The sequence below is a fragment of the Condylura cristata genome, unplaced genomic scaffold, assembly GCF_000260355.1.
Source record: "Condylura cristata isolate star-nosed mole 26May11 unplaced genomic scaffold, ConCri1.0 scaffold00015, whole genome shotgun sequence".
NCBI classification, from domain to species: Eukaryota; Metazoa; Chordata; class Mammalia; order Eulipotyphla; family Talpidae; genus Condylura; species Condylura cristata.
In genome coordinates, this window is record NW_004567116.1 from 2,805,132 (window position 1) to 2,828,269 (window position 23,138).

At 55.5% G+C, this 23,138-nt stretch overlaps 2 protein-coding genes across 3 annotated transcripts in view; both read right to left on the reverse strand.

Annotated features, from left to right (window-relative positions):
• Nucleotides 1-12,199, reverse strand: part of FERMT3 (fermitin family member 3) — a 12,677-nt gene extending 478 nt beyond the window's left edge. The window contains exons 1-14 of the mRNA XM_004682680.2: nt 12,122-12,199; nt 11,421-11,592; nt 7,728-7,961; nt 7,398-7,514; nt 7,144-7,312; nt 6,858-6,960; nt 2,242-2,349; nt 1,972-2,106; nt 1,849-1,898; nt 1,650-1,774; nt 1,351-1,457; nt 1,031-1,264; nt 618-742; nt 12-153 (exon numbers count right to left, since the gene is read on the reverse strand). Coding sequence (XP_004682737.1) covers nt 12-153; nt 618-742; nt 1,031-1,264; nt 1,351-1,457; nt 1,650-1,774; nt 1,849-1,898; nt 1,972-2,106; nt 2,242-2,349; nt 6,858-6,960; nt 7,144-7,312; nt 7,398-7,514; nt 7,728-7,961; nt 11,421-11,580 — 1,809 coding nt within the window. The 5' untranslated portion in view covers nt 11,581-11,592; nt 12,122-12,199. The remainder of the gene's footprint in view (nt 1-11; nt 154-617; nt 743-1,030; nt 1,265-1,350; nt 1,458-1,649; nt 1,775-1,848; nt 1,899-1,971; nt 2,107-2,241; nt 2,350-6,857; nt 6,961-7,143; nt 7,313-7,397; nt 7,515-7,727; nt 7,962-11,420; nt 11,593-12,121) is intronic.
• A 1,325-nt stretch (nt 12,200-13,524) lies between these two features.
• The window catches only part of STIP1 (stress-induced phosphoprotein 1), a 10,261-nt gene continuing 647 nt past the window's right edge, over nt 13,525-23,138 (reverse strand). Inside the window, exons 2-15 of one of the 2 annotated variants that reach the window (XM_012725608.1) lie at nt 22,795-22,800; nt 21,046-21,257; nt 20,189-20,330; nt 19,899-20,040; nt 19,185-19,353; nt 17,907-18,033; nt 17,721-17,823; nt 17,430-17,550; nt 16,976-17,072; nt 16,727-16,851; nt 14,934-14,970; nt 14,622-14,725; nt 14,329-14,501; nt 13,525-13,999 (exon numbers count right to left, since the gene is read on the reverse strand). In XM_012725608.1, coding sequence (XP_012581062.1) covers nt 13,927-13,999; nt 14,329-14,501; nt 14,622-14,725; nt 14,934-14,970; nt 16,727-16,851; nt 16,976-17,072; nt 17,430-17,550; nt 17,721-17,823; nt 17,907-18,033; nt 19,185-19,353; nt 19,899-20,040; nt 20,189-20,330; nt 21,046-21,257; nt 22,795-22,800 — 1,631 coding nt within the window. In that variant the 3' untranslated portion in view covers nt 13,525-13,926. Of the gene's footprint in view, nt 14,000-14,328; nt 14,502-14,621; nt 14,726-14,933; nt 14,971-16,726; nt 16,852-16,975; nt 17,073-17,429; nt 17,551-17,720; nt 17,824-17,906; nt 18,034-19,184; nt 19,354-19,898; nt 20,041-20,188; nt 20,331-21,045; nt 21,258-22,794; nt 22,801-23,010; nt 23,017-23,138 lie in introns of both variants that reach the window. The other variant, XM_012725609.1, reaches the window with a different exon arrangement.

A 23,138-nucleotide genomic window follows, 5' to 3' on the forward strand; every position in this document is an offset into this window, starting at 1 on the left:
CCCCGCCCCACCTGCTGGATGTCCCAGTTGACGTTCCACTGGCGCATGTTGCTGAAGCGCCACGTCTTGACCATGTCGCCCACAGCCATGTCAATGCGGATCAGTCGGTTATTGGCGATGCCCAGGATCTCGTCCTTCCTGCTGCCCTTGAACCTGGCCCCCAGGGAGAGTGTGAGGAGGACTCCCCGGTGTGGCTCAGGATCCGCCCAGACAGGTGGCCGAGTTCTAGGGAGCGAGCTGTGCGCCTGCGCTCCAGGGTCTCAGGCCCCGGCCTCGGCCGCGTCAGTGCGTCCCAGAGTGGCCCTGGCACTGCGCAGCCCCTGGCGCAGTGGCGTTAAGTAACTTTTTTTTAGTGCCGCTGTTGCTTTGCTTATCTCTTTGCAGATGTTGAAAGATTCAAAAGGAAACACTTGCTGTCACAGCAAATGGCGCGTGGGCCCAGATGGGGACAGTGACAGAGCTGGGGCTGGGTCTCCTGCCCTCCTCATCTGATCTCTGCCCCTTGTGTTTGTTGTGGGGGTACAGGGTATGGGGAGCACAGTGAGACTAGGAAGAGGGTATCAGTGCCACCCACCCAGCAGGAGGTGATCGCAGAGCCTGGCTGGGGTGGCTCATACCTGACTGTGACGTAGGAGATGCCAAAATCGGGCAGGGACTGCCAGGCCTGGATGAAACGCAGCTGGGCCTCGGACAGCGAGAGTTGGGCCACGTTCTGGTGGGCTTCCAGGATCCGAGGGGTGAGCTGCAGGACCACACTCTTGAGGGGCTGCCCGAGACCCTGAGCCCCGGGGCTGGGGCTGGGGGAGGGGAAAGGCTGCCAGAGGCTCCTCGGTGCTCAGCAGATGTGAGCCCAGCTGGGCCTGCGGTGGAAACGGGCAGCTGCCCACGGGTGGGCCCAGCACACCCAGCCCCAGGGTTGTGGCTGGGAGAGGGAACAAGCCTGCGGCTTTCCAGAAGAAGGCCGTGGAGGCCCAGAAGCCAAGGGCAGCTAAACGCGAGGGTCATTCCTGCTACCCACTCCCTCTGGTACCTGCTTGGCCTTCAGCTTTCGCTGGAAGCGGGGCGCAACAAGACCGTAAGGGTTGAGGCCCTCGCTGGAGGCATCGGGGCCCTGGGAGTGGTTGCCTGAGCCCCCACCGCCTGCCCGCTGCAGGCTCAGGAAGGCCAGGATGGCCTGCACCTCGCTGCTGTAGCTGCTGTCCGCCATGGTGCGGCCCTTGGAGGCCAGCCGGCAGCCGGCCATCCAGCGCGCATACTGTTGCTCCTGCGGAGGGGCAGCGGGGTGTGAGCGGCCAGCCACACCTGGTTCAGGCCCCAGCTCCTGCCCTGGCCCAGGCTGGCCCCACTCACATCCTGGCATCTCAGGTAGATCTCACTCATGCCCTCAGGGGAGGGCACCAGGAGCTTGATGCAGAACTTCTGGCCTGAGACATTGACGTCGGGGACTACCTCACAGCCTGGAGGGGAAGGCGGGGTGCGGGGTGGGCTAGGAGGCCGGGACTGGGAGCTGTGCCTCAGAGGGCCACGGGCAAGGTCCGGCCTGCACAGCCGCCCTGGGCCCAGGGCATCTTCCTTCATCCCCAGGAGGAAACAGGTGAGCGTTCACCTGCCAGCCCCGTCCCTGCCCTGGCCAGGCTGCCCTCACTCACCCTTGAGGTTGAGCTGCTGAATGGGGTCCCCCGGGGCCTCATCCTGGCTCTTGTAGTAGGACAGGGTGGTCTCCTTGAACACCACCCAGTGCTGGCGGTACCCCTTTAGGGTCAGCTTCCGGGGCCTGAGGGGGGTCAGGAGGTTTGCAACGGCCACCTTCTGAGTCCTGCCCACTCTCCACACTGGGCCCAAACTCACCGGAAGATGCGGAGGTTGTCCCTGAGCTCTGGGATGGTGGTGAGGCTGTCCTGGGGAGGAGAGGAGTCTGGACCCTGGGCCCCCACTTGATCGCCCCGACTCCCGACCTGAGTCCCTGCTTACCAGCATGTCTGTGGGCGCCGACCCTTCCAGCTTCACCTCCAGGTTGCTCAGGGCTGCGTCCAGGTCGTCCAGCCCCAGGTCCGTGCTGGCCGGCTCGCTCACCTCTCCGCTCTGGGACAGCTTGTTGACATGGTACTAGTGGGACGGGGGGGGGGGGGTCTGAGCAGGTGGTGGCCTCTCCCAACAGTGCCCTGAACTGGGTGTCACGGACTCAGTGCCCCGGGCCCTCCCGCCGGGCCTGGCCCACACCCACCACCAGGGCCCAGGCACCTGCAGGGCAGCAAACACCATCATCTCTTCCTCCGTGCAGTCGATCTCCTCCAGCAGCAGGTCCCACCGAGCCTGCTCATACAGCTGGGTCAGCCGCACCGGGTCTGTCTGGAGGAGAGGCCTGTGGGGTCAGGGGCTGTGCGCCCAGCCGCCGGGCCTCTCTGTGGGTGCTCCTCTGTGACCCCACGTGGGCAGCAGCTCCCCACCGCCTTACAGCCGCCAAGCCATTCAGCCCACACAGGCAAGGGCACCTCTTTGCCATCAGCCAGTGTTGGCTGAGCTGCAGAGGGCGCAGGGGGACTGTGCAAACCAGTCAGTACAGGCTCTGAGCCTCAACGCTCTGAAGGAAGAGACTTCTGTGTGCGGCTCATCCCTGCCCTCTGGACAGGACCCCACAAGCTTGCTGGTGAGCAGAGAGACTGGAGCTGGGGAGCAGGAGCTACCCTGACATCAGGAGGAGGTGACAGGCCACACCGCCTGGGGATGACAGCGGAGACTGGAGGACAGGACAAAGGCGATCTTGCTGCCCATGGGCTACTTGTTTGTTAAAATATACACAGAAACTTGCGCACACACATACATATTTCCTCACCTATTCACACTACAAACAAAGGTCAATTCCAGATGAAATGCAGACTTAAAGATGAAAGAGAATGCAATGAAGCCTTTAGAGAAAAATAGGATATTTTTGTGATTTTAAAGGTGTTAGTCATTAGAAAACATGTATAGATAGGATTGTATTAAAATTAGGAATTTCTGTTAATCAGAATAAATCATTAGAAGAATGAAAAGGCCAAGGACAGAGCAAGAAAACATTCACAGTAGAGGAATCTGACAGGGTCCTCGCTGGTGGTGCACAGGAATCAGTCCCAGCACTACGAGGCTGTCCACAGCCACGGCAGCACAAGCTCAATCCCCGGCCAGGGAGGGATCCCTTGGGGCAGCAGCCCTCTCCTGTCTCCCTCACTGCCCCCCTCAGCAGTGTGTTTCGGTCAATCTGCCTGTGCTGCTCCCCACTCTGTCTCTGGTGAATCCTCTCACCCCCTGCATCTCTGGCCCATACCCAGTTCTTGCATGCATAAATAAATAAATCTTAAATATATATATATATATATATATTCATCTGACAAAGGACTTATACACAGAATATATAAAGAACTACTATAAATCATTATGCAAAAGATGAGCACCTCAATATAAAAATCAGCAAAAAGCTTGAACAGAAACTTTACATGTCAGTAGCCATATAATAAAGGGTTCCGCTTTATTAACCATCAGGGAAATGCAAATTAAGGCCACATTAAGAAGTATATCTGGGGTTGGATGTGGGAGGAAGAATGACTGCAAATGGGCTGTAGAGAATGTTCTGGGGAGATGAAAATGTTCTAAAACTGGATTGTGGTAATGATTGCACAACTGTATAAATTTATTAAAATAAATCACAATGGGTGACGTTTATGGCATGTAAGTTAGACCTTAGTAAAGCAGTTAAAAAAAAAAAAAAACAAACAGGGCCTCCTTGGTGGTGCAGGGGTTAAAGACTATCAAGCTATCTGCAGCCACTGCAGCACAAGTTCAATCCCTGGCTGTGGAGCTGACCCACAGGGCACGGCAGACCTCTCCAGTTTCCCTGCTGCTCCCCTCAGCAGTGCGTTGCAGTAAATCTGCCTGTTCTGCTCCCCACTCTGTCTCTGGTGAATCCTCTCACCTTCCATACCTCTGGCCTGTACCCCAATTCTTGTATGCATAAATGAAAAAAAAAATCTGATAAAAATAAGATACATATCTATCTTTGACAAAATCCAGGAAGCCTAATACCCACTAAGTTCCAGGAAAAAGGAAAAGCGAAGAGGAAGAAATTGGGTAAGGCATTTTTCCAGAACTAAGTCCCAGGTTTCTGATGTGAAAGCTCTATGCACAACCAGTGAAGAAAGAACCTCAAAGGGCATACTGAGAGGTGCTGGAGCACGAAGAGATGAGGAAAATATTCTGAATGCCTTAGTTGTCCTCTAAGAAAAATAGAAGGGTCCCTGAGGAAGGATTGAAAATACAAATAGCATCAGACTCCTTAACAACAACACCGAAAATTGGATGACAACGGGAAGGTGGCTTGGGAATTTGTCAGGAAAATGTCTCCAGAGTGGCATTCTCTAGCAAGCACACCAGTCGCACAGTGAGGGTAGACGAACATGCCGCGCTTCTGCTCAAGCCTCACATTTCCTCGTGGAGGAAACAGCTGGAATATATGCGGCATTGAAATGAGGGAATCATTCAGGAATGAGGAGCCAAGGAGGCGAAACAGGAACTCCCCGGAAACAGTGCTGAGAAAGCCCAGGGCGGCAGTCGAACGGCGCATCTGTGACCTAATGTCCCACAGTCCTAAGAGGGAAATGACCCTGACTGACCCCCGCTTGATTCACCCTTTTGAGAATGTTGTGGTTGGGCTGCAGTTTTAGAGGGACGTGATCACTGTGAAAGACCCCCTGGCAAGCCACAGACAGTGTACAGAGAATCTTGGGGGTCTCTTCTAATGAGTGCAAAGACAGACAATTAGTAGAAAAATAAGCAAATAAAAATTTTAAATTGTGGACTGCAGGAAAAATCTGACCAAGAAAGGAAGTATCTTTACTCTGTGGGTTAGCTAAGCACACTATTTATATGTGTTACTATTTTCAGCCATCATCATGTTGTTTTAAACAAAAACATAACTCACTTGGAGAGTCACCCAGAAACGTTTGTGTTTGGGGTAAGGCACTTAAATCTTCATTATTCAAACAAAGTCCATAGATAATGTGTGAAGTGGAAGAATCAAGAAGTAGCAACATATAAGCATGTCACAGAGAAGTAAACCCCAGAATAAAAGTCTTCAGACCCAAATTTCTAGGGATCTGGGCTCCCAAATCCCAATCTAGTTGAAGAGGTGGCCAGGGGACTGCTTCATTATGTTTATTATAATAAATCTCCTTGGGCTACCTACTTTTTATTTATTTATTTATTTATTTATTCATACATGAGCTGGGTGTAGGCCAGAGGTCGGGGGAGGGGTGTGTGTGAGAGAATATTCACCACAGACAGAGTAAGGATAGAACAGGTGCACTGACTGAAATACACTTCTGAGGGGAGCAGTGGGGAGACAGGAGAGGTCTGCTGCGCCATGTGGGTCACCTCCCTAGCTGGGGATTGAACTCATGCTGTGGATAACTTTCCAGTGGTGCATCTTAACATCTTTTTTTTTTTTAAAGGTTTATTTATTCATACAGAACTGGGGTATAAGCCAGAGATGCGGAGAGTGAGAGGATTCACCAGAGACAGAGTGGGCAGATCGATGAAGTACACTGCTGAGGGGAGCAGCGGGCGTGTCAGGAGAGGTCTGCCGAGCCATGTGGTCACCTCTGGGGCAGGTGGGGATCGAACTCATGAGGAAGTGGCTTTAGCTTCTCAGTGCTGTGTTTTAACCCGCTGCACCACCAGGGAGGACCGCATCTTAACATCTTTCTCCACTAGGGAGGCCCCAGACTATTTACTCTTAAAGCCATTTTTATTGCACTAGAAATATAATTTAAAAAAAAATACAAAGGTGGGCCTCTCTGGTGGCGCAGGGGTTAAAGACATTACTATCAATCTATCTGCAGCCACTGCAACACAAGTTCGATCCCCAGCCAGGGAGTGACCCACAGGGCACAGCAGACCTCTCCTGGCTCCCTGCTGCTCCCCTCAGAAGTGATTTCAGTAGATCCACCTGTTCTGCTCCCCACTCTTTGTCTGGTGAATCCTTTTACCCCTGTAACTCTGAGCTGTACCCCAGTTCTTATATACATAAAATAAAATACATTTTCTAAAAAATTACAACCTCTGCAGTCACACAAAAGCTGAAGGAATTCACCCCCAATAGATCAACTCATCAAGAAGCATGTAAGGAAGTTCTCCGGCAGACAGGAGGTGATGCTGGCCAGCCCCTGAGTCCACATAGCGGGAGTAAAGAGGGCTACTGTGGGCAGAGAGAGGATGCTCCCCCATTATTTAACATGTCTTTCCAGGACAATTGGGCCACGGGAGTGTTCTGTATCCTGGCAGGCCAAGGAGGGTCTCCTGGCTAAGTCACAGTAGGGGAAATCCCGGAGGAAGCATGGAGTCTGTGACCTCTGTGGAGTATTTCAGACTGTCTGTACTCTATGGCCCTCTCAGAACAACAAATTCAATAGAAAATAATTGGTAAAAATAACAGTGCCAGCTGCTCAACTAGACTATTTCTGGGATTCACCCAAGAGAAGGAAAATTCTCTGTCCACTCAAGCTAGGTTATAGCAGCGCCATTCATAAGAGCTGGCGGGGGGCAACCACATCCCCGGTGGCTGAGGACCGAGCACTAAGACGTGCTGCATCTCCACACGGGACGTTCCTGGCGCGGAGGGCCCTGGACAGGGGCGTGGGGAGGCGAGGACGGTGCGGCGCTCCCCTGAGGCCCACAGCCGGCAGGTGGAGACAGAGGGGGACTGGGGCCTGCCGGGGGGCTCCCTGTGGCCCCCTGTGGCCCCTGTGGCCGCTGTGCCCCCGGCCATGGGCCAGGCAGAACCCCCCGGTTCCTACATCCCCAGACCGGCCGACGCGGGGGCCCACCTTGGGGTCCAGGTCGAAGAAGCTGTAGTACTTGAAGCGCAGCCACAGTGTGTCCCCCTCCTTGATGTCCTGCTGCATGAGGCAGCGGGAGGAGTCCAGCCACCTGTCAGCACAGGGGCAGGGCTGAGCCAGGCGCGGTGGCTGGCGGGGCTGGCGGGGGGCACGGGGTCACACACAGAGCAAAGGCCTGGGGACAGGAGGTGCGGATTTGGGGTGAGCACACAGGAGGAGTGTGGGCCCCCGCCTGGGGACCCAGGCTGGCGGGCGGGGCTGGCGGGCACCTCACCTGCTGTGCAGCTGGGTCTTGTCCAACAGGGAGCTGGGCCGGGACAGGCGCTGGAGCAGCAGGGGGTCGGGCGGGGGCTGGGGGCGGCTCAGCATGTGGTAGCAGGCCTCGGTCTGGGCGCTGTCTGAGAAGTGCGCCGGCATCCCCCGGTACAGCACAGGGGCCACACCTGGAGGGCGGCCGGGTCAGCCCTGCCGGCCCAGCCCGCGCTCAGGGCCCGGGCCCTGCGCCCCCCGGCCCCAGCCTATGCTCACCCCCAGCCAGGACGACCTTGGTCAAGTCATACACCTCCTCCTCTGGCTCCTTCTCCTTCTTCTTTTTCTTCTTCTCAGGAGCCCGAAGCAGAGAGAGCTCCTCGGGGTGCCGGATGCCTGCAAGCAGCCGGGGCCTCAGCACCCGCCGGCCAGCCGCCGGCCATGGCGGTGGGGACTGCCGAGACCCGCACCCCACCCACGGGCACCTGCAGGCTGATCGCAGACCGCAGTGCTGCAGGCGGGTTGGGGCCCAGGACAGAAGGACGAGGCCGTAGCTGGGCCATATGGGGAGGGGACCTGGTGGGACCCTGGGGGCAGGCGGGGACTCACTGAGGAGGCGGCAGATGGCAGCCACAGCCCGGAAGAGGGGCTGGGAGAAGCTGGCTCGCAGGCGCAGGGCGCGGTGATTGGGCAGCCGCAGGACCACAGGCCGGTGCTGGCGCCCGAAGAAGAGGCGGGCGTCGGCCAGGACGCCGTACTTGTCCAGGGTCCAGTGGGTCTGCAGCAGCCACTGCCTTTTCTGCTCCCACCAGATGGCGTGGTCCGACCAGTCCTGCTTACGGTCTGGGGGCAAAGGGGGCCCTCAGCCTCAGAGCGCCCAGCCCTCCTCCCTCTCCTCCGTCCCCACAGCCAAGCCCGCCCCACCCTCAGGCCTGTGGGGGCCTTGCCACCTGGGCTCAGCCACCACACCGCTTCCCAGGGGAGCCCCTAAGCTTCATGCCCCCACCTCATGCACTCCATAGGACTCTCCCTCCCCTCAAGGTAGGACCACCCAGGTCCCCCCATTCCCCACAACTGGCCTGTCTGGCATGCTGGGGGCTGAGGAGGTCACTAGTTGTGTGACCTTCGCCTTAACCTCGTGGGGCCTCAGTCTCCTGGTTCTTAGGGGTGAGCAGAGACAGTCTGCCCGGCTCACACACACGGCTGCTGTGTGTGAGCAGCACCCATGTCACACTCGAGAGCCATGTCCAGCTGGACACACGTGCGCCAGGTCGGGGCACACTGGCTTCTCCGTCTTCCTCCCCCAGCCTGCCCGTGGGAGGTGGGCACGGGGCGCCTCTGCCGCTTGCCAAGCCCCTTCTGTGGGCTGCACCCAGCGCTGTGCTCTCCACCTCCCTCCGTGCCCTGCACTCAGGCGGAGAAGCCAGGCGGGCATCTAATCTGGGGGTCTCCCATCGCCTGCACCCCAGCTTCGTGGCCCCACCCCCTCCTCTTGGCTCTGGTTTATATCCAGAACATTCGTGCCCAGAAAGTGCTGAGGTCCTGATGCCGTGAGGGCAGGACTGGTTTCTTCATGTGCCCCTGGCTGGAACCTGGGGGTCCTTCATTCAGGGGTCTCGCTGGGTCCTGTGGGAACTTGGTCTTTTCAGCCTGGCCTGCGGCCCACCTTGACCCAAGCTATGCAACTTCTGTCGACTGACAAATTCTGGACGGAGTTTCCATTGCTGACTTAAGTTACAACCTCCCTTTTTTGTATAGTCCTAATATCAAAAATATTCTAGCAACATCATTTTGCAACTGGATTGCCTTGGCTTCAAAATTGGCTAAACAAAAGGCAAGCTCCTGGAGAGATAAGACACCCCCCACCCCGCCCCCAGCATCAAGACTGCCGGCAAGCTTCCTTGGTCTTTTGAAACAAAAAGTGAATCTTAGATAACTCCCAGGACATAAGGACCCATGGACAATTTCCTAACATTATTGACACAGGTTTTGCTTAATACATAACTATGTGACTTCCTCTTAATTTACTCTTAATTTCCTAAAACAATCACTAGCTACTCTCTGCTAGCCTTAAGTTAGCCATTAGCTTTTCTTCAGACTCTCACTGACGACTCGGCTAGCACAATTTATTCCTTCCCTAGGACTCCTACATCCCTTGCTAACAGCTCATCCTTTCCCAGACCCTGATCCTTTGAAGTCACAGTTAAACATCCGTCCACATGAAAGTTATCACGGAGATGTACAGTCTAGTGGGCCCTAAAGTGTCAGGATGCACTGTTCCCCTCTTCCTTTAGAACTTTTAATCCTGATTTCTTATTAACTGACCTGATGCATTATTGTAACTAACTCTGGCTAAACAGTATAAATAAAGACCTGCCAAAAGATGAGCGGGAAGACTTGCGCCCAACTCCGACTCCCGTGTCTCCCTGGCGCCTGCTCCCCTTCTCCCCCTTTTTAGGAGCCTCCACTCGCAGCCCCCCACCGTAAGACCCTGCTGCTCTGCCCTCCCACAGCCTGAGACGGGGCCGGTCCCCGACACCACCTGTTCCTCGCAGTCAGTCAACCCCACTGGCTGCAAGCGAGTCCTAGAGGAGGCCACCGTGGTGGCGCGTGGTAGTGACATGCTCCTCATCTCACTTCTGAGGCTGAGGGCCCAGAGGCCAGCAGGGAGGGGCACCCTGGTCTGCTTTTGGCCTGCACCGGTTCCTCTCCTGGCCTGCCCCTTCCTTTCCTGGTTCCCTCGGGGATCCTCATCTCCTTGCTGGGGCCTCACCTCATCTGCAGCTTCACCTCCTGCAGTGAGACCCAAACACGCCCACATACCCAGACCCTGCCCCGAGTGCCAGGCCAGAAACCCACCAGCCACCAGCCAAGGGGACTCGATCTCCAGCTTCATTCTGCCCAGAGACCCTTGCTCGGCAGGCATGAGCTGCTCGGGGGTACAACTGCTACAACTCCTTGTCTTGTTCTCCTACAGTGCCCATGACTAGGGCGGGGTGACCCCCCCTCCCCACTAGCTCTTCCTCTACATCTGGTGCTTGGCGTCCTGGCTCCAGTGCCTCCTGCCAGCTTCCAACAAGTGACCACCGCTGCTAATACCTGTGTCAACCCACCTCCAAGTCCAGGCTCCGTCACCAGGCCCAGCCGCTGCCACCCTCAGGTGCTGCCTCTGGTGGGGAACCCCCTAGCCCAACCTCAGGAACCTGCGGCAATGCTAGGCCAGGCCTGTCTCCTCTTGAGAGCCAGAGGCTGTTGTCCAGCTCCAGAGTGTCCCAAGGCCTGTGGCCACAGCCCAGCCTCCTTTCTCTTCCCGCTCTAGGAGTCCCCTGGGAATTCGAAGCCCCAATTCGGAACCTCCTCTACACCCCGCCTCAGGACTCGTGGTAAATCCTCTCAGGACTCCCATTATGTGGCACCTCCTGGGACATCTGCTTGGCCAGCTGGGTGCAGGGTCTGCTCGATTTCTTGCTTAGGCTCCTGTGTTGCCCTGGAGTTAACCAGGTCCCCCTGGGGGCCTGCCCGAGCCTCAGCCTGATCCCAGTCTTCTCAGGAACCCTGAGCTCCCCACTTCTGCTTTCCTTAGCCCTCCCCTTTGGAAGCTCCCCTCACTTCAGCTTTGTGGCTAGGCTGTCCTGGGGCCCCAGCCTGTCTACTGACCGACTGGTGTCCTTCCTGGAGTACACGTGGAAGTTGGCTGATCTCAGAAAACCTGCCCACCTCCACCCCAGGAGGCCCCCAACTGGAACTATCTGGGGCTGCCTTCCTTGCTATCAGGGTGTGCCTGCTGTTCTCCCAGGAAGGAGCAGCCACCGCCCCCAGGGCAGGGCCACAAGAAGCCCCCTTGCCTCTTATCCTGTTTTCCACAACTGATACCACAGGCCGCATGCTGCAACTTCCTGTGGGGGCAGGGCCCTCCCATCCAGAGCAAGCCTGTCACCACCCTGCCCACTGCTTCCGCCTGGGGGAGGGAATGTGGGTGCAGGCCCTAGGAGTCTCCTCTAATCTCCCCTCAGATCCCCAGAATGCGACCTCTGTATGCCCACACAAGACTCTACTGACCCTGAAGAGGGTGCGTGCGGGAGCTCCTGGGAACTAGGGGGACCAGCTGGAGTGAGGAAGGGAGGGAGAGAGGGGAAGTCTGAGGATATGTCTTTTTGGGAAATAAATGATTAAGCTGGTGCCTGAGCGCCCACACTGTTATCATGGGCTGAGCAGCGGGCCTGGCCCGGAAGTGCCCAGGAACTGGTAGGCTATAGTGGTCTCGTGGTGCTGAGGTCAGCAGTGGGGCTAGTGGGCACTCACTGATGGCCTCCACGATCTTCAGGAGTACCCCACCAATGTGTGACTCCCCGGTGACCCGGAGGGTGACTGACTCGGCCTCAGGATCCTCCTCTCCCACGAATACCCTCAGCTCCCAGGATGTGTCGATGTAGTTCCCGGAGGCGGTCTTCATGCCTGCCATGGCTGCAGGGGCCTGCAGGGAGGGAGGCAGGAGGCCAGGCGGTCAGGGGCAGGTCTGGCCGGCCGCACGGTGCCAGGACAGGCCGGAGGCTGGGCCTGAGCCCAGAGGCCTGCTTGTGTAGCAGCAAGACACGGGTGCCACGTTGTTTCAGGCAAACCTCAAACCTCAACATCACAGATGGTTGAGCCGAAAGCCCCACAGAGCCACGTCCTCCAGCCCGCTCCCATCTCTCACCAGGGGCGCTGAGACCCAGCAGAGTTGGAGGGGACCCCAGAGATCACCCTATTCATTGCCAGAGCTGGCACAAACTCTGCCTATTTCCCCAGCCCAGCGCTCACCCCAAGTCCACACTGGCAGCCACCCGCCCTGGAAATGGGTGTGCAATTGGACCGTAAAGTAGTTCCAATCCCAGCCCAAAGCTCATCCACACCAGCCAAAGCCACTCCCGGCAGTGGGGTGTCCATGCTGCCGCAGGGAGAGCCGCTAGGCAGCGGGGCTGCAGGAGGGCACCCGTGGGCCGTCAGCTTCCAGCCCAGCTTACCTTGCTTGCAAGGGTTGCAGGTGGGGAGCTGGGGTGCCGGCCCCTCCGGCTGCTCTCTAAGCCACCTGCACCTCCAGGGGCCAGGCGGGTGCTGCCTCCCCCACTCTCTGGTGCTTCCTTTTGAGCACAGCCCTAATGAACTTAGCCCCTCCCCAGCGGAAGTAAGCTGCGGGTGCTGCAGTTCTAGCCGGCCTTCCTCCCAGCGAGCACGTGAAACCAGGGAGGAGGCTGTGGCACCGGGACCCTATGCCACCCAAAGGGTCCCAGCGTTTGGAGGGAAGCTTGGCCCAGCTAGTAAGTTGGTCTGGGACCTAGACCTCTGCCTGAAGCCATATCCCACCCCTGTTATGTGCAACAGTGGGCAGGGCCTTCGGGCAGAAGCGCCTCAGGTAGAGCTATGGAGGCTCGGCCGGAGGCCCCGGAGGCTGGCAGGTCGAGGCACCGTATCTGGGCTGTTCATCACCACCAAGTGGTCCCTTGGAGACTGGAATCTTTTGTGGCCCCACTGAGGATCTCTAGATCCAACCTTGTAACCCTGAGATCTGCCCAGGGAACTACTGAACAGAAATAGGCTCACAGGACTCAAGACCTCAACACTCAAGCCTCCTGCAAAGCACCTCCCCAGCACCAAGGCTCACACTTAACGTCCACTCAATTGTCACCTTGGGAGGTCCCTGCCTGCACTGGGATATGAGCTTCAAGGAAAGGTCCTCTGTGCTCTGCCTGCCCCAGCGGGTTGGCCTTTCCAGAGGGCATCAATTTGGGCCACAGGTGTGCAGCTTCCCTGGGGGCGCTGCCTGGGGAGGGCCTGCGGGGGACTCCTAGGGTAAAGCCAGCTTCTGCAGGAAGTGCGGCGCTTCCTAGCTGAGCACTCAGGCCCAGATGAGGAAGTTGCGCTCCTGCCTAGCAGCCTCCCCAGTGCTAGGAAAGGGTTTCAGAGCTTGTTGCAACCATGGAAAAGTACAAGCACACCCAGCTTTAAGTGTCAAAGAGCAGTGAATTCTCTGAAAAGGGACATAGCAGCTGACACCTCCCACGGGGGGCTCTGGGCCCCTCTCCAGCAGGCAGCATGCTTGGCTCGGGCAGAGCCATGTTGTCTGGCCCCAGTGCGCGTGGTTGATGAGGGTGGAGCCGAGGGCAGCAGCCGTCACCAGGACCCAAGGGGATGCTAAGGTTGTGGGAAGCCCCTGCCCTTCCAGCTGGTCGCCGGGTGACAGCGCCACCTAGTGACTGCTTGGCATGGGCCGGGAACTACGCCCTGGCCCCAAGACCAGCCCCTTAGAAGGGCAAACACCCACAAGGTGAGAGGGTGTGGCTGTCAGCCTGTCAGTTCCGTCACACCTTTTCCAATCCAGTCACTCTGAAGTCTTTTGGGGGGAAAAACAATCACGAGGACACAGTAACATATAACCACGCCCAACTGGCTTGTTTTATTGGAGACGTGGCGTTAACAACGTGAAGACAGGTGGGACCTGAGGCCGGGAGGGCACCCTTCCCTCCCCATTCGTGCCCACTGACCCAAATAAAAAATAACCGACTATGGGAGAGCAGCTGAGACAGCGACTGAGGGGAAGGGGACTCGGAACTCAAGGGTGGCGGAGACCATGCGTGTGCTGGGAGGCCCAGAGGCAGCGGCTGTACGAATAATGTGAGTACAAGTCTCTGATTCTTCCACGGAGGTCTGTATAAATATAGATTTAGGTTGGTGGCTTTTCCCCTCTCCCCCTTCTGGTCGTGCTGCTCGTTGCGGTCCCAGCTCCTCTTTCCACATGAGGGTGCAGGGAAGGGGGGTGATGAGCAAGTCATCACCGAATAGCGATCAGACCCACATCCATCAGCTTCTGGATCTTCTGTGCTATTACAGGGTTCTTTAAGTGTCTAATGAAGAAAAGGCAAGATTATTTAAAACGATACTTAGCACCTCAGAGTCTTCCTTGTTCTCAGAGAAACACCTAATAGACCCCCTGGCCGGCACCAGCCCATGGTGGCTGAGAACTACCTGGGCCTGCTCTGCACACGGCCAGCTCTCTCCGGCCCTGCTGTGTCCACGCCACAGGCACAGCTTCAAGCGGAGCCCTCTGTCCCAGCAAAGCTGGTCTTCCAGAATGATCCGTCAAAGCGGTCAAGACGAACATGCCCATGAGGCACCCCCAGCTCGGGACCAGTGCCTCCCTTTACTCCGCGCCCGCCTTCCCTCCCCTACTCACTCGCTGAGTGCCTGGGGGTCCTTCTGCATCTGTTCCAGAATGAGCCGCATGGCCGGGTCACTCATTATCTGCTGCACCTCAGGGTCGGCCATGGCACGTCGCTTCACGTCCTCAGGGCTATCATGTCGGTTGTACTGGGCCATCATACAGCGCTGGTAGCCCTCGGCCGCCTCCTGCATTGCAGCGAACCCCAGGGGAGTGAGCCACCTCTGGCCAGCAAGCCCCAGTCAACAAGGCCCCGGTGAAGGGTGAGCAACAGACATGAGAAAGGAGGGAGCAGGGTAAGTGCCCACCTTACAGTTGGAGTCCAGGTCGAGCGCCTTCTGATACACGTCCATGGATTTTGTGTAGTCCTTCATGGCCTCCAGGGCAGCTGCTTTCCGCGTGTAGCCCTTGACTGTGGGCAGAGCAAGGCAGGCGTTACCCCAACTGCAGCTCCGAAGGCTGCTTCTTCTACCTCTTCAGCTCAACACCCTTCAACGCCCGCAGTGCTGGGTCCTCAGCACCAGGGCCCCAGACACACAGGCAGACCAAAGCGCCTGCCCTCTCCCCTCAACCTTTTGGCCAGATTCAAAGGACATGGGAGGCAGCAGAAAGGCACTTACTGAAGGTTGGCTCTAGCTGGATACACTCCTCACAGTCCTAGGAAGGAGAAAAAAAGGAATCAGGCTCATCCCAGATGAGGATCAGTAGGGCACACTGTCATGACTACAAAGAACGTAACTTCACCTGGCTGTTACAGTATCTTAAAAAAAAAAAAAAAGATTTATTTATGCATGTAAGAGCTGGGGTATAGGCCAGAGCTGTCAGAGCTGTGGGGGTGAGAGGATTTGCCAGAGACAGAGTGGGGAGCAGAACAGGCAGATCTACTGAAACACACTGACTGCTGAGGGGAACAGGAGAGGTCTGCTGTGCCATGTGGGTCACTCCCTGGCTAGGGATTGAACTTGTGAGGTGGCTGATAGCTTCAGAGTGCTGCACTTTAGCCCCTTGTGCCACTAGAGAGGCCCCCAGACTCTTCTACTTTTTGTCCCCAAAGCTTCTGTTAATTCTGGTGGCTGCAATTAAGAGCGGAGCCAGTAGGGGGAGGGCAGAGGACAAGCTAAACACTGATGTGTGCGACCACCCCACACCGAGTTAAGAGCCTAAGCTCTTCAAAAGGCTGCTGTTCACTAAAAACCCAGAAGGTAGAAATTTCTAGACTGAGAAACTAAAGATGACCTGACAATCAGATGAACTGCATGGGCCTTGATATTGACAACTTCAAAACATGTTTTTTTGACAAATGGGATCTAACAGATGGCGCTGAGGCCTTCATCTTGCTATTATTACAGACTAAGAATATTGTCATAGGATCAGGAGTCATTTCAAGAGATGAGTGTTCAAGAACGTTAAGGCCTAGCATCAAAATGTAAATACATCATTTCCTTTCACAAGTAAGTCAGCACAAGTGAGTGGACAGTGCTGAAGAGACCCAGGGAATATACACAGGGATCTCCGTCTGGTCTGAGATAGCTTCGCGACAGCGAAGTGCGAGGCAAGGAATGCCAGTCCCACAGCGCACAGCACCATATCCCAGCCCGTGCGCCAAAAAGCCACTGGCCCCGCAGTCCCTGGGGGTAGGCTGGGAAGGGCTGTGAGGGGAGGCCCGACACAGACCCAGAAGGCAGTGGCAGCCGACAAAAGCCAACCGAGACGCAGGTTAACGCCTCTGGACGAAACGGTCACCTTTCCGCCTAACGGCCCAGGCTGCCTCCTAGAGGAGTCACAGTTTGGCCAGTAAGGACGCAGATGGGCTGTACTGACGCCCCCAGGGTCGGACACTGTCTCTGACCAGGTCCTCTGATGTGACTGAAGACAGCAGACCCTCTCGGCTGAGCTGGTGAGGAGGGCAGGTACTGCTGCTGTGCAGCCCAAGATAGCAGACCCCCCAAAATGACACACAGTGCCCTCTGGTCCGCAGCGCTCACTGCTGTGCAGCAGCACCCCAGGGCGTAGCCAAACGAGTATGAACCTGGGCAGAGAAAAGCACCCCAGAGCAGCGCCCCCGGGGGCGCCCAAAGGCACAAACAGCTTAATGGTCACTGCCGAAGGGGGAAGGGCCACCAATGAAGGGAAACCTGCCACGAGAACCCGCAAAACGACAAACTACATGCAGTAAGCCACACACTAGCAGAACAAAGCGGCACGGGTCTTCTCCCACGAGAACCCTGGAGTGGGAAGCGGAGAATGCAGGGGCTCAGGGCTGGGGGTGAGACTCTGGGAAGAGCTACACCACACGCGTGGGCTCAACGCGAATGACCTGGACGTAAGATGTTACAAGGCCGACAGAGGAGGCCGGGGAGGAAATAGGAGCCCATGTCCGGGGTACTCCCTACCACTACACCCACGTGCCCACCTTGAGCGCCAGCTGAAACTCCAGGAGTTTGGTGTAGCAGGCGGCACGATTGCTGTACAATTTGGCATCTCTTGGGTTCCGCTTGATGGCTTCTGTGTAATGCTTCATGGCCTGGGGATAGTCCCCTGGGTAAGGAAAAAAGCCTTTCAGAAAAGCAGAAGCCTACCCTCTCCTGGCGGGAGTTAGCTGAGGCCGGGACACACAGCTGCACCTCTCTACCCGCAAGTCCATGATCTGAGCTGTACGTACCTTTCTGGAAACACTCATTGCCCTTGTTCTTCTCCTCCAAAGCCAGGTCAGGGTTTATGTAGGCCAGCCGCTCCTGCTCCTTCAGAATTTTCTCTGCCTAAGAAACAGTAACTCAGGGAATATTCGCTTTAACTCTTATTAACACTCGGCTTTCAAATTAGCCCTAATTGGCAGTGTTATTTTCAAGGGGGGAACTTGGCAAGATGGATTTCTGTTCTCTATGCCTCACAGAAACAGGTGATGACTACGTGAGACCCCTCAGTACACACAGGCCTTCATGGGCAGGAGGCACGAGCCGGAGCTGGTTGAGTGACAACATGGAATCCTGACTCCTCACTTTCCCTACGGGCTTGTTACTTACAATAACCACATAGAGACTTGAAGTGTACTGTTGTTACATGGACAGTAACAAATAGCAATTAAACACTAACAGAACTCTTCTTTCTCCACTTACCTGCTGGCATTTCTTAAGCACATCTGGGGTTCGGTGCTCAGCCAGAGACTTGTTGTAGAAATGGACAGCATCCTTGTACTGTTCTTCTTTGAAGTAGGAGTTGCCAATTCGAGCATAAGCTCTGACAAAGATAAAAGTACTTGCTAAGAACAGAGCAGACCAGGTGATCAGGCAGAGAGGAGTTACCTGCGGCTAGGCAGCAGGCCCAGGACCCTCCGCCCCCCCACAACCTCTGCCCTGGCCTTTGGCACGCAACCCCCCCCCCCACATATTCCAGGACATGGCGCGTACTTGGCAATCTGTCGATAGTCTTCTCGGTTTTCTCTCCCCACCTCAATGGCCTTCTCACAAAGCTCCCGGCATTTACCATAGTCGCCCTTTTCGAAATACACCGCTGCCAGGAAGGATGGTTAGAAAGAGTCAAGCTGGCACCCCTCCCCAGCACCCTCCACCCCCGCCGCCCGTCCTCAGCCTCACCTGCTTGATTGGTTATATACGTCATGTTGGTGGGGTCCAGGCCCCTGGCTTTGTCATAGTGCTTCAAGGCAGTGTCGAAGTCTTTCTTCTTGTAGGCATCATTCCCCAGCTCCTTCTCTTTCAGTGCCTAGAAGAGGTTTTTAAGGAGCGCTGAGCAAATCTAACCCAACATTGAGTTGAGATGGGATCTGTCACTGAGCAGCAAGTGCAACCAACACATCGTAGTTAATGTCTGCATACCCACAGGCCTCTGTGTCCCCAACATGTTCATTTAAACGGCGAGGAAGCCCTCCCTGGTGATACAAGGGAAAGCACAGCACTATGAGGCTAGCTAGCCACAGCCACTGTGGCAGGGGATCGAACCCCGGCCAGGGAGTGACCCACACGACACAGCAGACCTCTCCCTGTCTCTCCACTGCCCCCCTAAGCAATGTATTTCAGCCAATCCACCAGTTCTGCTCCCCACTGTCTCTGGTAAAATCTCTCACCACCACCTCCAAACCTCTGGCCTGTACCCCAGGTTTTGTATAAATAAATCCACCTTAAAAAAAAAAATGGTGATACACCAGCCGTTAAAGAGTGAAAAACTACGAGGTGAGTTTTATCTCCACTTCCGCTGAAGCGCCCACTTTTTAACTACTCTCTGTATCTGTCAGCAAGTACAGCTTCTGGGGGGTGGAGAGTCCCTTCAACAGGCACAACAGTCAGGTACCAGGGGAGTGAGCCGAGCGAATGCACGCGGCCCCAGCAGAGCACAAGCACGCGTGGGACGGCCTTTCCCAGCTCAGAGCCACCCTGAGCAACTAGCGCGTGGCACCATGGCAGGTGCTGGATTTGGCAGAGATCTGCTGCCTCCATTTACAAGAAGGGTCCACTTGGGCCCTGCTCGGTGGCAGTGCTAAGAGGACAGCCTTCAGTGACACAGCAGTCCAACCAGGACGTGAAATAAGGACCAAGGGAGACTTCTCTGCATCGTGGCAAGGGCCACTCACTACTTTATTGGCTCACCCTGAACAGCAGTCGCTTGTGTTAGAGAACCCTGGCAGCTGGGGACAGGGAAGCAGCCTCAAAGCCTTTGTGAGCTGCAGCTCCTATGACCCTCACTTGTGAAGTGGACCTTTCAACACAATGACTGTTTCAATGAACAACGAGGTTAGCACCCACTGAGCACTCAAATTCACCACCAGGTCCGTGGCTGTTGCTGGCTGGCATACACGTTTCTGGCTGACCACAGCTGTTTATTAACACATACTACTAGACAAAAAAGCCAAGAAAGACCTGTTTCTTATTCTCTGGAAGATCTTCTTCCATTGGCTCTGGCTTGGTCTCCTTTTTGGGGGGAGGTGGAGGTGGAGGTGTGGCAACTTCTTCCTCCTCATCCATACTGCCCAGGTCCACTCCCAGCAGGACGCTGAGAGTGGTCATAATCCGGGGGTCTTGCAGTTTCCTGTATTGGTCAAGGAAAACAACATTTATTCTTGGCCATAGCCAACCGTAAACCCTCAGTTACTGCTAAAGCGCAGACTACTCTATGTGAGAGCTTCTCATCCAGCAACATTACTAGATTCTGCACTACCAAGTTACCACTAGGGAACACACAAACCTTCAGAATTCCATGTACTATGAGGTCACAGAGTCCCTCTTTATTTCCTGAGGCCAGCAGAGGTACAGCTACAGGACTACTTCAGCTGAGCTCCACAGCCAGAGGGATGCAAAGCCACAGCCACCAGCACAAGACACACCTGCGCTCTCCTGGCCCGAGTTCCCCCTCCACAATCGCAGACACAGAGGACGTGTGCGCTTGGAGAGGGGCTGCTAGATCCAAATGGGAAGAGCAGGGCCCTTTCTAGAAAAAGCCCCACTTTTCTGTGGAGAAAAAGCCATGACAGAAACCCACGGCCTGAGCCATGGAGTCTCCTGCCACAGGACCTCTGGGAGCATGTCCAGCGTTCCACTCCATTTCTGGAGACAAACCTGCTCTGCACCACTTACGTGCCCAGGTCGGACGGCTTGTTTCGAAGCTGCTCTATCAGCTCCCGGTAGGTAGGGTCACCGAGCAGCACTTTTGTCCTGGGATCATTCTCCAACTTCTGATACAAATTGGGCATGTTGAAAGGGTTCATGAATTTCCTCTCTGTTCCGAGCAGAGAAAAGGAGAAACTGGGCGACAAGTCACTATGCTCCACAGCCCATTCAATGTCAGGGTGTGGAGAGAGGAACCCCTCAAAGCGAATCCCATTTAAAAAATAACGAACAGAAACAGCAGTGTACAAGGGGCTTACCCGCCAACCGGGCCTCCATGTTCTGCAAACCTTCTTTGAGTTGAGGGTTACTTGCTTCGTGTTTTAAACCTTCCTCATAGGTTCGCTTGGCTTCCTCAAATCGGTTTAAGAACTCAAGAGCTGCTGCTTTTCTTGAATAGCCCTTAAGCCAGCAAAGACGGATAAAAGACAAAGAACGCCTAAAGTTAAGTCCAGAAGAACTGAAAAGAACCTATTTTACGTTTCATGAAATAAAATGAGTATTCACGTGACGCGCAAATAGAAGATTAAGGTGTAACACTGAGGAGAAGATACATAAGACATGTCTTACACTGGACAGTATCTTAGGTTTGATGAAAAAATGTTATTTTCCAAGGACCAAGCTCAAAAGAGGGAGGCTGAGAGGGGGCGGACGAACTTATCAGCGACGGCAAGGCAATGACCGCAGCTGCTGGAGCGGTGGAGGTGCCTTAAGTTCTGATCAAATCGCTTCAGGCCCATCGCTTCAGGTCTCATCGAAGGGGGAAGGATAAGTGAAACAATTGGAGTGGCTCACACCAGGTCCCAACAAGGCTCAACGCCAACCTTACCGCACTTCAGCCTCTCTCCAAGGCGGAAATCTTAAACGCATCATCTGGAACTGCCTGGCCAGCACAAGCTGGAGTGCCTGTGACAGCTAGCCCTGCCTTCCCCCAAGGGGAGGCAGCTTTCCTGTGGAATCAGCTCTGGCCAGAGCCCACCCTCTTCCTAACGACACAATCTTTCCATTTTGTGCTCTCCTCAGACTTGCCAGCTGGGGTAATGCCTGGCACACAGGCCACTGAGTAAGTACAAACACTTCGACAGGTCTGAGGCGCCTCTGCTTGCCCACAGCTCACCTTGCCCCAGTCCGGCTTCAAGTCGACGGTCTTGCACCCATCCTCGTAAGCCCGCTGGTAGTCCCCCTTCTTGGCATAGGCCGCGGAGCGATTGCTGTAGAGCACATGGTTCTGGGGATCCAACTTAATGGCTTCCGAGTAGCACTTCAGTGCGTCGTCAATGTTGCCGGCACTCAGGGCCTTATTGCCCTTTTCTTTCAGCTCATTTACCTAACAGGAAAAAGCCCAATTCAGTTTCCCCCCACAATATTCTCCTCTCACACCAAGATTTTAGATGACACCCATTCTTCCCCACAGTTTCCAACAAATGAATTACTTTCCAGGTCCCGAGACAGAAATCACAGCCTATGTCACTTGTATGCCTCACACCTCTGGGAACCGGCAGGGAGAGCATGAAATGACCAGAACATGAAGCCTGACTGCACTCTCCACAGGCTCCTCTGTGGACTGGCAAGAACTCCAGCCTTTGAGGAGATACCTAAGAGTTCCTTTCAGGGACAATTCTTTTGCCACACATTTCCAGAGTTCAGATAACTGGTTCCTCCCCCAGGAGGAGGCAACCGGGAGGGCGGAGGGCAGAGGAGTGTGCGGACAGGGCCCAGCGCCCGCAGGCTTTGGGACGGGCTCCTCTGGAGCATCCGCGTGCCTGTCTCATCAGACAAGAATCTATCTCCAGTCACAGGTGTGGCGACTCGTTGCGACGTGGTAGGTTACCCAGGGGCCTACAGAACAGGGTCTTCGTTAAAGGGGCTGTCCTCATCAAGATGCCCCATGGAGGAGAGGCCACACCTCAAAAGCTGCTTTAAAAATGCAAACACATTCTGGGAAATCAAGCTGCATCATTCAAGTCTGCCAAAACCATGCATCTCCACCTCCCCCCCCCCAGCAGACCTATGCAAGGAAAGATCCAGGTGAAAAAGACTTTGGAACCCTGAGGCACACCAATCCAGCAGACTGACAGAGGGCAGAGTGCCTGGAAGAGGGAGAAGCTGCCACCTTGAACAAGGAAGACAATCTGGAGGGAGACCACCGGCAAAAATTCACACTCAACTCTCACTGGTACCAAGAGGAAGCTGGGAACAGACCGAATATGATTTTCCAAAGTGAGCACTGACCTGCCACAGGCCATAACCAGAACCTGGAAAGAGAGAAGACTCCCCCAGGCAGCGCATGCCACAGGACTTGTGTGCGTGGTTGTGTGTCGTGTCTGTATGGGCCACAGGGAAAAAGCTCACAGTGCAATTTATTTGGGAGGTTTTTTTTTTTTTTTTTGATTTACCATCTTGGACACTCAAATTTGTCTAACTTATATTATTTCCCCAAACTAAAACACGGATCCCAAAGTTGAAAACTGCAAGAGCTGAGGAGATGACAGGTTTATTTTCAGGAAGGGGCTGGAGAGAGGCTGTTCTCATGGGGTAAGGCTGCCTTGGGCGATCACCAGCCCCAGGCCTCCTTACCTGGGACCTGTACATACGCTGGAGGCAGCCAGGGAGGGGGGACAAGGACAAGCTTTCATTTGGCACTTTGCTAATAGTGCAGAAACCCTTTCCCTGTCTACATCACCGGCAATTTATCCCAGCTACGATTTAACTATCGTGAGGATACAGCAGAAGTTGCCCCGCCTCTCCCTCTCCACTACATTTTCTTTAACTTGCAAAGCAGCGCCAAAATCGGGCTACCGCTGTCCTGAAACACAGGGGTTCAGCTTGTAGATGAGACCCCAAAAGGAGCCGTTTTCTCTTTACAGCTCCATGATGGCTCCCAATTTGGAGGGGAAAAAAAAAAAAAAGAAAGAAACAACTCTTGAAGCCCTTTACCTCCCCCAGGCCCGTGAGGATCCAGCCAAGTCGCTGAAAGCAACCAGAGCAGCTTCCAAGCCTGCCTCCTTCCCTCCAAGCCGGCCAGGGCAGACAACTTCTCGCTGGTCATCGCTACAACCTCCATTTGTGGCAGCGACTCACGGCTCCAGGAGAAGCGGCCCTTCCAGGAGCCAGCCCTCAGTTACTCTGGATCCGGGCGCACAGACCCCCAGCAAGACGCGGAGGGGCCGGGCCGCAGCGAGCGCGGACGCAGCCCGCTCCCCGGCCCGC